Source organism: Calypte anna, chromosome 1 (genome assembly GCF_003957555.1).
Source record: "Calypte anna isolate BGI_N300 chromosome 1, bCalAnn1_v1.p, whole genome shotgun sequence".
NCBI classification, from domain to species: Eukaryota; Metazoa; Chordata; class Aves; order Apodiformes; family Trochilidae; genus Calypte; species Calypte anna.
Genome location: NC_044244.1, coordinates 93897951 through 93909497, shown reverse-complemented (window position 1 = coordinate 93909497; position 11547 = coordinate 93897951). Strand labels below are relative to the sequence as shown.

Genomic DNA, 11547 nt, shown 5'->3' with positions numbered 1-11547 from the left:
CAGTCACTGGTGTGAACTGGGGACTTTTCTCAGAACCATCATAGAATGCATTGGGTTGGAAGGGACCCTAAAGATCATCCAGTTCCACCCCCCTGCCATGGGCAGGGACTCTTTCCACTAGTCCAGGCTGCTCAAGGCCCCATCCAGCCTGGCTTTGAACTCATCCAGGGAAGGGGCAGCCACAACTTTCCTGGGCAACCTGTGCCAGTGTCTCACCACCCTCACACTAAAGAAATTTTTCTTAATATATCTATCATGAATCTGCCCTCTTCCAGTTTAAAACCATTTTGTTTGATCACCAGATGCCCATATAGAAGTCCCTCAGCTTCATAGAATCATAGAATTGGCTGGGTTGGAAGGGACCTCAGAGATCATTGAGTCCAACCCTTGAACTACCGCTGCAGTTACCAGACCATGGCACTGAGTGCCACATCCAGTCTCTTCTTAAATATCTCCAGGGACGGAGAATCCACTACTTCCCTGAGCAGCCCATTCCAATGCTTGATCACCCTCTCTGTAAAGAAATTCTTTCTAATGTCCAACCTAAACTTCCCCTGGCACAACTTGAGACCATGCGCTCTTGTCTTGCTGAGAGTTGCCTGGCAAAAGAGACCAACCCCCACCTGGCTACACCCTCCTTTCAGGGAGTTGTAGAGAGTGATGAGGTCTCCCCTGAGCCTCCTCTTCTCCAGGCTGAACAGCCCCAGCTCCCTCAGCCTCTCCTCATAGGATCTGTGATGGAGTCCCTTCACCCCCCTCTGCTAGCTCAGCCCTGACCCGTTTCTCTCAGCAGTGAGGCCGAGGCACCTGCCGCGGATGCTGAGGTAACGGCCGGTGCTGTACCCCGCCGGGAGGCAGAGGGCGCTGCCGCGCTCGCCCAGCGCCGCCGCCGGGTAGAGCCATGGCGGAGGGGCTGGGCACGGCTCCGCAGTTCGGTCACCCGGCGCCGCCGCCGCAGACGGGCTGGGAGCGGCTCAGGGAGCTCTGGCAGCGCGAGTGAGGACCGAGCCGGGCTGGGCCGCGCTGGTCTGGTCTGGACTGGGCCGAACCGGGGGAAGCCTGGGGTGGGGTTGCCGCCGGCTACGCCGTCTCCTGCGGACACCCGGAGCGGCGTGCCGCGGCCCAGTGCAGCTCTTCCTTCCCTTGCAGCGAGCGGCAGCAGTACCCGGAGGAAACGCTGAACATCGTCAAATCGGCCTTCACCGGGGGGCTGGTGGGCTGGCTGTACGGGGGGCTGCCCGCTTTCCGCCAGGCCCGCAAGTCTTTCATCGAGAGGAGCCACGGGGAGCTCTTCCAGAACCGCGCCGATGCGGTGGTACGAACCCTCCCGCCCCTGCAGGGGTCTGGGGAGCGGGCGATGACGTTACACGGGGGTAGAGATCGGGGTTCCCGTGGGGGAAGCGCTGGGTCGGGGCCGAGGCCTTCCCGGGGATCCCGGGGCAGTTCCCCAGAGCCTCGGCGGGCCTGCCGGGAAGTATCCGGCTGAGGAAGAAGTTGCCCTTGGAGTTGCAGGATGTGGTGGTGGCAGAGGAGGCCGTGGGAGAGCGGGGAGGCTCCCGTTCGGAGGGTGGGCAGCTCCAAGTGCCTCCCTGATTTGGATCGTGTTTGTGTCAGAACCAGCCAGGTGTTTGCTGTAAAGCTGTTTTGTCAGTGAGCTGCTCCGTGTTACCCAAATACCGAACTGTGAACTTAAAAGGAGTTGACCTCAGTTAGAGAAAAACTTGGTAACCATGTTTACCATTTTCTTAAGTGGCTAATTAATATGTCTGGAAAAGTTTTGGCTTTGAGAAAAGAGGCTTCATAGTATTAACTGGTAATGTGAGTTATTTTAAGACCATTTAAAATTCTTCTGGCTTGTCGCTACACCTCACAGCAAAGAACATTTGTGACATTTCATAGATTTGACCTCTTGGAAGGTTCTTTCTTCAGTTAAAATTTTGGTTACCTGTATTATTAGGAAAAAAACCCCCCTTTAAAATCCTACCCAATTTTACATTGTTCACTATTTGGATTCAGGCTGCGATAGCAGCCTGAAAACTACCAGTGCCTGGTTTCACTCTGTCCTTCTGCTGACTGTCCTGTGCGTCTGCACCTGGGCTTAGCACTTACACCACAGCCATTAGGAGAGAGAATTTATTTTCTTTCATCATGTTAACTGGAATATTTTTCAATTTCTATGAAGCTTTTGCTTATCACGTGTTTTCAAAAGCCACTTATTGCCAAGCTTTTAACTGCCGGTGCTAAACTGCAGCGTTTGATGGTCTAACATTTAAAGTAGGTGGTGGCTATTTACTTTTTATGGGTATTATTTATTAATGGTTTCTTATTTCTTTATAACTATGAACTCATAATAATGAAGAACAGCTTTCCTCACCCCTGCTACTCCTGCCCCCAGAACGCTCTCCCTGTCCCTTTAGATGTGTTTCAGCACCAGTTGATGTTACAAACTGAAATTAATTCTTGATTTTCCTATTGGTGGCTGGAGTGAATGTGAGCAGCTTTTCCTCTGAACTTGGCCAGCTCCATCCCTGAGGGTCAGGGTATCATTCCCAAGTGACAGCAGTCCTGAGGGCGGGCTGGGGGTGCTGGTGAGGTGGAGCAGGCTGTCATCTGTACCCCATCTTCTCTCTCCCCCAGCAATCTGCGCATCGGGCCGGTCTCAGGAGCTTCATCCGCTACGGCTGGCGATGGAGCTGGAGAGTTGCCGCTTTTGTGACAATATTCAAGTAAGTGTTTCCCAGTGGTAGTGGGAGAAGAGCTGGCTTATGCTTTGGTGCTTCGTGGCAAGGAGCCCATCATGCCAGCAGTGCTTGCAGCTCCTTGAGAAAATTCTGGTGGTTGGTTGAGGTGCAAAGTGCTGTGTTAACAGTGAGTCTCACTGATGGGGTGTGGGTATGAAGAGGATTCAAACTATTATAATTGTCCCAAAATTCAGATGTCCTTATGAACCAGCACAAAAATAAACTGGAAAAGCCATGGTACTTACATCTAATCCATGCTGTTACTGACTTGGATGCAGTTCTTCTGTGTACTTGACGGCTTCTTTCTGGTTTTGTGTCATCTCTTTTTTGCGTTTTTCTCTTGGAGAGTGTTTCAATGTGTTGACTGTTACTGGAAAAGCTTTCTATCCCACGCTGATTTTTCTCCTTTTTGTTATGTATACACTAGCATTACTCAGAATTCTTTGTTCTTACCCTTAAGTGCTTGCGAGTGATCATCATGTCATTAGGCAGTCACTGAACCTCAGACCTATGAGTTGTATGTACCTCTTTAGGCCTTCACATTTTTCCTTCACACACAGTCAACGCAGATAGAGTGTTCTGCTTCCCTAATATTCTCCCTCAGATGTGTCAGTATATTTATGACAATAAATTTCTGACAAATTAAGCACACTCTTCCAAGTAAATCCTTTTTAAACAAGGAATATCTCCTTCCCTGACATTCAGAATGGGAAATTGATGTCTACTCCTAAACTTGAATCAACTAAATCTGTAGGTATGTTCTGCTTCATTTCCCTTTTTGCTTTCAAGATCCCAGCAGTATTGATTTGTATCATATTTCTGTCTCCCTAATTTTTTTTTGCCTTTCTGAATTTCTTCCTCAATCTCTCTTGGTTTCTTTGGCTCCCTTTGGTTTAGTAGCTTTCCTTCTGTTTAGTTAGTGTACTGGTTGCTTTCTCTCCTGGAGCTTCTGATTTCTTTAGATTTTCCTCAGCTCGACATGTAACCTCATCCTCTTCCACCAGATGTCCCCCGCCATCTGTTCACCGCCCTTTTTTCACTACCCTTTCTTAAAGGCTTTGGTAGAAGATAGTTGGCACTCAGCGTTCATTGTTCCTGTGAAGTCCAAGTTGAGGATTTTACCCTTTTGTTTGTGCAAATTTTGAGTTTTGCTGTTTAAAATAAAATTGTTTAGTTTTACCTTGTACAAAGACTAGGATGAGGTTACAGCATTGGGAAGGAGAGAAAGATTTCTCTTGACCTGTAGATGTAATGCAGGAAATTGCTGAAGTGCTGGAGAGGCTACTGGACTGAGAGCAGGGAATGCTTTGGGGCTAAACTGTTGTTTTTGGAGGAGATGGTGTAGCTACTCTAGTGGGACATCTCACGCCACAAGAGTAGGTGACACTGCTGACATCATGAGTGTGACTTAGCTCTAGGGGTGGGGAATGTCTATGTCTTACTGACAATATATACACAGGGATTCAGCTTCTGGGGGCAAAGATGCTACATCAGGACCGACTGACTGGCAGGACCCTTTCATTGCTCAGTTCCTTTTATCCCTGAATATACGGTAAAAAAAAAAAACTCCGATGAAAATTGCATAAAAAGAATATCCCAGATCCATGTTGGGAATCCTGGTATTCTCTGGCTGTGCAGCTGCCTGCAGTAAAGTCACAGAAATGAAGGCATTTGCAGCCAGCACGTGTGTCCTCTGGACAGATGGGCAGCAAGGCAGTTAGAGGCATCCTGAGGGTTGGCTTAATGAAATCCAGCTTTACTTCAGGCTGTGTTTTCCTACCTGTCTTTTTCCATGTGCAACTGCTGACTTCTTCTGTGCCTTGTCTTTGCAGCACAGTGAGCACTGCCCTGTCGGTATACCGCAACAAAACCACCATCAGTAATTTTGCATCAGCAGGAGGTAAGAGTTCTGTAGCCTTGTGTGCTTTTCTCCATATGATCAAGGGTCACGAACAGAAGAGCATAAACAGAAATCCATGTCTCTCAGATTCGAGGGGGTCTCCAGCTTCTGTGCTCCTGGGTTTTGTTTCCTGTTTTACCGATGACTGTTGTGGTTTCGCTTTGCTCTTTAAGTGCTGCGGGCCTTTTTTTGTAACAGAGGTTGTGCACTTCTGAACCCATTGGGGAGTTTTGTGGTCATCAGTTCATCTTCAAGGTAATTGCTGGAGTTTTCTGGGCAAAAATGCTCTTGTGTAGGGTCAAGGCAAGACTTGGTGCATAACCTGCTCTCATAACCACCTATTGAGTAGGGAAATAATTTATTTCCACTCTCTGTAACAGTTCAGTGTGCTGTTTATAAACTACCATTTTCAGGCTAAGTTTTGCATGTCTGCTTTTGGCAACAGGACTCTGGGTACGTGATCTGCCTGTTCAGTTTTACAGGCTTTATTGTCCTAACAGTTGGATACATGTTTTACTGATGTTTTCTGCCTTACATGGCAGCTACTATTATTAGCTGCTGTTGAACAGAAAAAAAACCCCCCAAACCCCAAACCAACAGAGAGGGAGAGGATCATGTTTCAGCCTGGAGAGAGCTATGTTTTACTTTCATAGATACTTCTACTTCATGGTATTTCTTGGTGAGTTTTTCTGAAGCAGAAGGACTTTGTGCAATGTTTTGGTGCACAGTCCATGTGGGTAAAGACATGGGAAGGTATCACAACAGCTACTTATCTCTGTCTGTGGAAGTGCCTGCCTCTCAGGCTGGGGTGACTGAATGGTGAGAGTCCCTCCCGTTGGACACAGCTCTTGGTTTCTGCTCTGTTAAAAAGTAGATGTCAGCTCACAGCAGAAATGCAGCAAAGCAGCTCCCTCCATCTGTATGTGAGACCTCGTAGGGGGCTGTCTGTGGTTTCACTGGGTTTGTGGTGTTTTTTTAGCCTTCACAGGGGCCCTTTTCAGAATGCACTTGGGCCTGCATGGACTGGTGGGAGGCCTCGTGTTCGGAACAGCGTTTGGGTGAGTTACAACTGCTGCCAGTGAGTGACCCAGACACAGCTATTCTTTAAAGAGTGTTTGTTAGACAGTGGCCACACACACCAGACCTGGAATCAGGTGAGGCTACAGAAGCTTCCCTTCTCCTGCCTTCCCTTCTCCTGTATCTCTCTTGGGACCTCATGATGATTTTTCTTCCAACTTTTAAACTGTTTTTTGTTTGGGTACCCCCACCCCCCCCTTTTTTCTATTGATTTGTGTTTCACTGCTTCCTCAGTGATGAGAATTCAGTGCTCTCAATAGAGCATCTTACGTGCTGCTCTTTGCTTATTAGAGGAGACACTAATTACTGTTAAATAGGAAATTATAAGGATGGGTTATAAACATGTCTCTTGTCCCCCTTCTTTGGTGTGGTCACTAATGAGCCCAGTGGTTCTGTGCAGAAATGCTGGATGACTTGTGGGTGCTGGATGTGTTGTCTGTGGGTAAAGGCTGGAGCATAAGAGATCCAGCTTCTGGACTCCCTTCTCAGCATCATCAGCCACTGCTCACAATTCAGGCAGCATACAAGGGGTGTTGGCTGTCATGATGACACCTGAAGAAGGGGGCACCCTGGGAACTGCCAGCATCTAGGTTAGGGATCTGTATAAAAATGATTTTTTCACAAAATAGGCTCCAGCAAAGCCAAAATATGGAGCAATAGCTGTTAGGAAGTGTTGAGGAAGAAGCTACATAATTGGGCTTCACAACCCAAGGCTGTCAGATGGCACATCTCTTCAGGTGTATCTTTACTCATGTGTCTCTTAACACTCCCTGGGGCATGGAGGAACCCATGCTTCTCTCTTCAGGGCTCTATCCATCAGGACAGTGACCTCTTAACTCAGAAGCCTGACTTTTCAAGCAGCATTGGGATTTCTTTTGAAAGTTCTGACTTGTGAAAATCCTCACAAATGAATTTGGGAATTCTTCCTCAGCAAGAGAATGAGCTTGTATTGCTACTTAGCACCATTGGGATGGTGTCAGCTGTGAGCATGCCTGGAACCAGCCTAGGGAGCCTTACCAGTGAAAACAAAAGTATCTCCAGAGCTGAATGGAAGATGAGCAGGGTTGTGGCTGTCCAAATTATGGGTTAGGTGATTTCTTGGGGTGGTTTGGTCACCTTAAATCCTTCCATCTCATTGCCCTATGTATGTTATAGAAGTGGCTACAGTGAGTCACAGCTGAAGACAGGCTGGGGTTGGTGTCTGACAGTAGAGTGGGAGTACCTTAGTCTGTGGTGTGGTCTGAAGTACTGGGGAATGTTATGCTCCACTGATCTGGTGGCTGGCCCCCACATGCTCCTATTGGTGATACCAGTTATTAATGTTGAGTGTCCCCTGGGTGACTTGTGACTTTTCTGCTTCCTCCTCTAGGATCCCTGCGGGAGGCCTCTTAATAATGATGCAGAAGCTTGCTGGTGAGACCTTGCAGGAGAAGAGAAATCGTGAGCGCAGGGAGCTGTACGAACAGAAGTTAGCAGAGTGGTAAGGAACAGCTTTGCCTGTTTGAGTCTTTGACTAGAAGCATGTGGAGGTGGTTCAAACATCTAAAGAAATCATGACATGTGAGGTTTTCTAAATCTCTGTTCTGGTTCTGATGTGTTTCACATACCACTCTGAGAACTAATGATTTAGTCTTCCTAGTGCTAGATGTACCAAGGTATTTAGTTCAAAATTCATGCCCTGCCCAGGAACTCTGTGTCCATATTTTAGTTTTGCAATGGCTGAGAAGGCAAGCAGGACATTTACATTAGTACTTACCAAAACTGGGAGAGGTCAGAACACTGGCTTTACCTTCATTGCTGCCCTTTTTCCATCCTGTTAACAGGAGAAAAGAAGAAGGGCGGTTGGGGGCTTTGGGGAGAAAAAGTTATGACACTGGTTGCATGACTTAGTAAACCTCACAGGTTGTGCCAATTCTAGAAGAAACATTTCCAGGACTCTGCAGTGATGCTTTTGTCAGGAGAATACAGGCATTAAATTATTTTGCACTCTCTTTTCCCTCCTTAGGCAATCCAGGCTTAGTGTGACTGAAGTCTTAGGCCAAATGGAAACAAACACCCAGGGAGGACCGAAGACTGAGGTAGCAAGAGAATCCAGGAGCCACTGAATCTCCTCCAGATCTCTTTTGTGAGCAGCTACAGAATATTTTGATTCTGGTGGTAAAACTCTTCAGTCAAGAGATCATGGAAGTATTCTGTGAATGCAGTTATATCCTGTGCACTTGGTGAAAATATTGATCATGGATGCATATCACTGCACAAGACCTGACAAATCTGTTCCACCTAAGAAGGTGGAAATGCAGACTTTGCAGATTAGGAAGTGTCATCTATGTTTGGCAAGGGGTGAGGGCAGCCTCAGAGCCTTGTCTAGAACCCATTTCACTGCTGAAAATGTCGAGAACACCAGGGATGTAGAAATATTCAAGGTAAAGGAACCTATGGATAGTTTGGAGGCTAAAGGTACCATGATTCCAAAAGCTAATTGGACTCTGGTAAAAGTTGCTTTTCAGACAGTGCCTGGAGAACTTGGTGTTGAAGCACCATGAAGGCAGCTCCAGAGCAAGTGGGTCTCCTCACCATTCCCCTCCCACAGCTTGGCTAGGCCTGGCTGGGACTGAGGCTCTGTTGCTGACACTGATTATTTCAGGCTTTTTGCAGAAAAACACACGTGATTCCAGCAAGTACTTAATGTGCAGACAGTGTTGAGGAAGGGTGGAGGAGCTGGGAATGATACAGAAATATCCTGAAAAGGACATGGGTTTTGTTCCTCAACAGAAGTGTGGCTGAGGGGGTCACAGAAAGGATGCCTTGTTTCTGGTGGTGATGGCAGAAGAATTGGCACTGTGGACAGTTTTAACAACAGTACAAAGGTCTCTAACTTCTAATCTGAAGGTTGGAAATTCAGCGACTACCTTTGGGGGAATTGTGGTTCAATAAAGCCGTACAGCAGTGGTCAGTGTGTCTGCAAGATCTTGGTGTTGGTATAGTTTGCATTAGAGAAACATACTTGAGTGGTATCTCATGAGAAGAGCTCTAAGATTGCACCAGTGAGCAGTAAAGTCTGGTGGTCGGTCACACATTGTTTTCTTGTGCAGTAACAAAGACCCAGGAGAGCGTCAGCTCTGTTTATTTTTTTGTTACTTAGGTCAACAGTGAAGTCATAGCTGTTATCTGTGTGTTGGGCTGAAACTATTTTAATAGTGTTTGGTACCCAAGAGGACCAGGTGGCTCATTACCATTTCCCTCAAAGCAGGTCAGAATCCTAGGTGCCTTTGTTAAAGTTTCTTTTCCTACTAAAGGGAGTTACATCCAGGCAGGGGGTTTGGGACTCCTTCCCACAAGAAATGGTAAGTCAGTCCATTTTGGATGAATGCTTTTCTCGTTTAGAGCTGATGACTGCTGAATGAAATATAAACAGTTGATTCCTCACAGAGTGTATTCCACCCATCCAAAGCAGACTCTTGGCACAGCTTCCTCCCAAGAAGGTTTTTTTTTTCTGACTTCTGAAATAAGCATTTTATTTTTTAAACGTTACATTGGAGTTCATTTTTCCATTGAAGAAATATGCATGTTTTGGGGTTGTCATCAACCAATTTTCATATTCCTTTTCTGTGTAAGTGAAGGATCTGAATAAGCAGAGGTATGCATGTCTGTTCCCTTTCCTGTTATGAGCTCTCCATGCATTGCTGACAGTAGTGTTATTGTCCTCTGCCCCCTCATAAAACAAAATAGTAGGCCTTTTCGAGTCACATTTTTGCCATTGTGGTTACCAGCTATGTTTCATCTTCCTCTTTTTCTGTTTGTTTTTTTTTTGTTTGTGTGTAAGTTATTTTCCTTCTGCTTCTTTTTTTGTTGTTGTCATTACATCCCCACCCAATATCCTGCACTTATCTGTACAGCAGTTCTGATGACATTTAGCTGTCATTGCTCACTTTTTCTATACCAGTCTAGTGGTATTTGATATGATGTCCGAAGGATATTAATTTTCTTGTGTCTGACCACTGATGCGAGGATGTTCTTCACTAGGAGGATAGGCAGAGCCCTAAGGTGTGGCAGTTGTGTGGATTTTCCCTCCATGTAATGTGGGAAGGGCTGCTAGATACCCTTACACTGCACATCAGCAAGGACAAGTAGACTTCTCTCTGAATGTAAGATTAGCAGCCATTTTTTTCTCTGTTTCCTGCTGAATTTAGTTCCCTGCATTTCCTCCTTTCTTTTATTTCAAATTCACTCTCCAAAAGGGGAGTAAAGTGTTGGTTCAAAGCTTGTTTTTAAATGCAAATGTAAGGTATTCTTCACACCTGCCCCCCTCCCCTCCCATCCTTACCAAAAGCACAGCACTGCAGTTATCAGACCTCCACTTTCAGAGTGGGTAACACAAGTAGCAGGGATACAGCGGGAATGTCTTACACTGGATTTAGCTTTTGCAGAGAGCCTCCCAGTTTGGGAGGGAGAAGGAAAACCTGCTGCAAACTGGGTGCTGAGTGCCCAGCTAGTTACACTGCTCAGTTAATCCCTGACAAACAAAAAAGATGTGGAAGTTACAAACTGAGAGCCATTTTGTCACTGCTGCTGGGCACAGCAAACAGCTGTGTTGAAGCTGGCTGTACCTGTTATAGCTTTGTCAACCAGGTGCATCACATACCTTGATGCTACACGTGGTGGCTGGGGCTCATGTGAGTAATTGAAAGGCTCTGACAGTTCCCAGCACTCAGAACAGACATTGTTTAATACTGAGAAAAGGAAACTGAGTTTACCATTTATTTTTTTTATACAATTAAAGGAGGAACACTGGGAAAAAATGTTATGTACAAAATACCTGTGATAAACAGAGCAGCTCACCTGGTACAAAGACCCAGATATTAAGCTGAAAAGGTCTCATGGAAACCATTTTTGTGCAATTCACTGGATACACCATAAGGCAACAGAAAACATGAGTCATTGTATAAGTGCATAAGGAAAAAAATAAGCAAAAAACCTTCCCATAAAGAAAAAAAACTGATGCCAGACTTATTTGTCAGTGAAACTTTTTGTTTCCTTTATAAGTGGTTGCTTCAAGTGTCACAGAAATCTCTGTTAATGTAGACAGGTTTGGCAAAGTGCAAAAGACACAACCTTTTCCAGGAGGTTGTGCAGTCATCTGTCAGGAGCAGAAGAGCATGGGATAGTCAGAGGGAAAACATTGTGTCAATAAATCTGTCACTGCCTTGGTGTGTTTGGCAAGGTGGAAATATATCATCATTATGGGAAGGCAGCACAATGTTGAAAATGAGCAAAATAAATATGAAAAGAGGGTGTTTGGCCTGCAAGAAGCTAGTAGTTTGTGCTGGAAAGAACAAGCAGAGACTGAAAGAAAAGGAAACCTGGAAAGTGTGAGACACCATTCATTGCCCATACCTGAAGTCCTGCAATAAGGTAAGGCTGCCTTTTGGAAACACTGTTTTCTATATCGTCTACATTCTGCTTGCAACCAGAATGCACAAGTGTAAAGAGTATTTGCTTCTCACCCACCTTACATTATTTTCTCTGTCAAAAAGCCCTCCATAAGAATGTTCTGAAGTTCCCATTTCACTTCATACAATGGGGAAGTAGTAAAAAAGCTGATGGGGCAGTATGACTCTGCAGGAGTAGAAAGGGAACAGTGTCTTACTTTTTTTTGCTAGCTACTTGATCCCTTAGCCTCTCATAGCTCAATCCTCTATAAACTGCTTTTAGACCTCATATTTCCTTCAGCAATTTTTCTCTCAATATGTACCTGATAGAAAAAAGTGAAGTGGATGGAATATTTCTTTACTGTGTCCTAGCGAGATAAATGGCTCAAGCAACAAACGA

At 45.7% G+C, this 11547-nt stretch overlaps 1 protein-coding gene across 2 annotated transcripts; it reads left to right on the top strand.

Moving 5' to 3' along the window:
- The first annotated feature begins 875 nt into the window (after nucleotides 1-875).
- Nucleotides 876-9229, top strand: TIMMDC1 (translocase of inner mitochondrial membrane domain containing 1). Of its 2 annotated transcripts, XM_030468742.1 has the most exons (8): nucleotides 876-996; nucleotides 1150-1315; nucleotides 2638-2726; nucleotides 4574-4641; nucleotides 5621-5699; nucleotides 7088-7198; nucleotides 7724-7843; nucleotides 8491-9229. In XM_030468742.1, exons 1-7 carry the CDS (start codon nucleotides 902-904, stop codon nucleotides 7821-7823), a joined length of 708 nt encoding a protein of 235 aa, XP_030324602.1. In that variant the 5' UTR covers nucleotides 876-901; the 3' UTR covers nucleotides 7824-7843; nucleotides 8491-9229. The 2 variants fall into 2 exon arrangements, with proteins under 2 accessions (XP_030324602.1, XP_030324600.1); XM_030468740.1 differs by lacking the exon at nucleotides 8491-9229 and having other exon boundaries at nucleotides 7724-7895.
- The last annotated feature ends 2318 nt before the right edge of the window (nucleotides 9230-11547 follow it).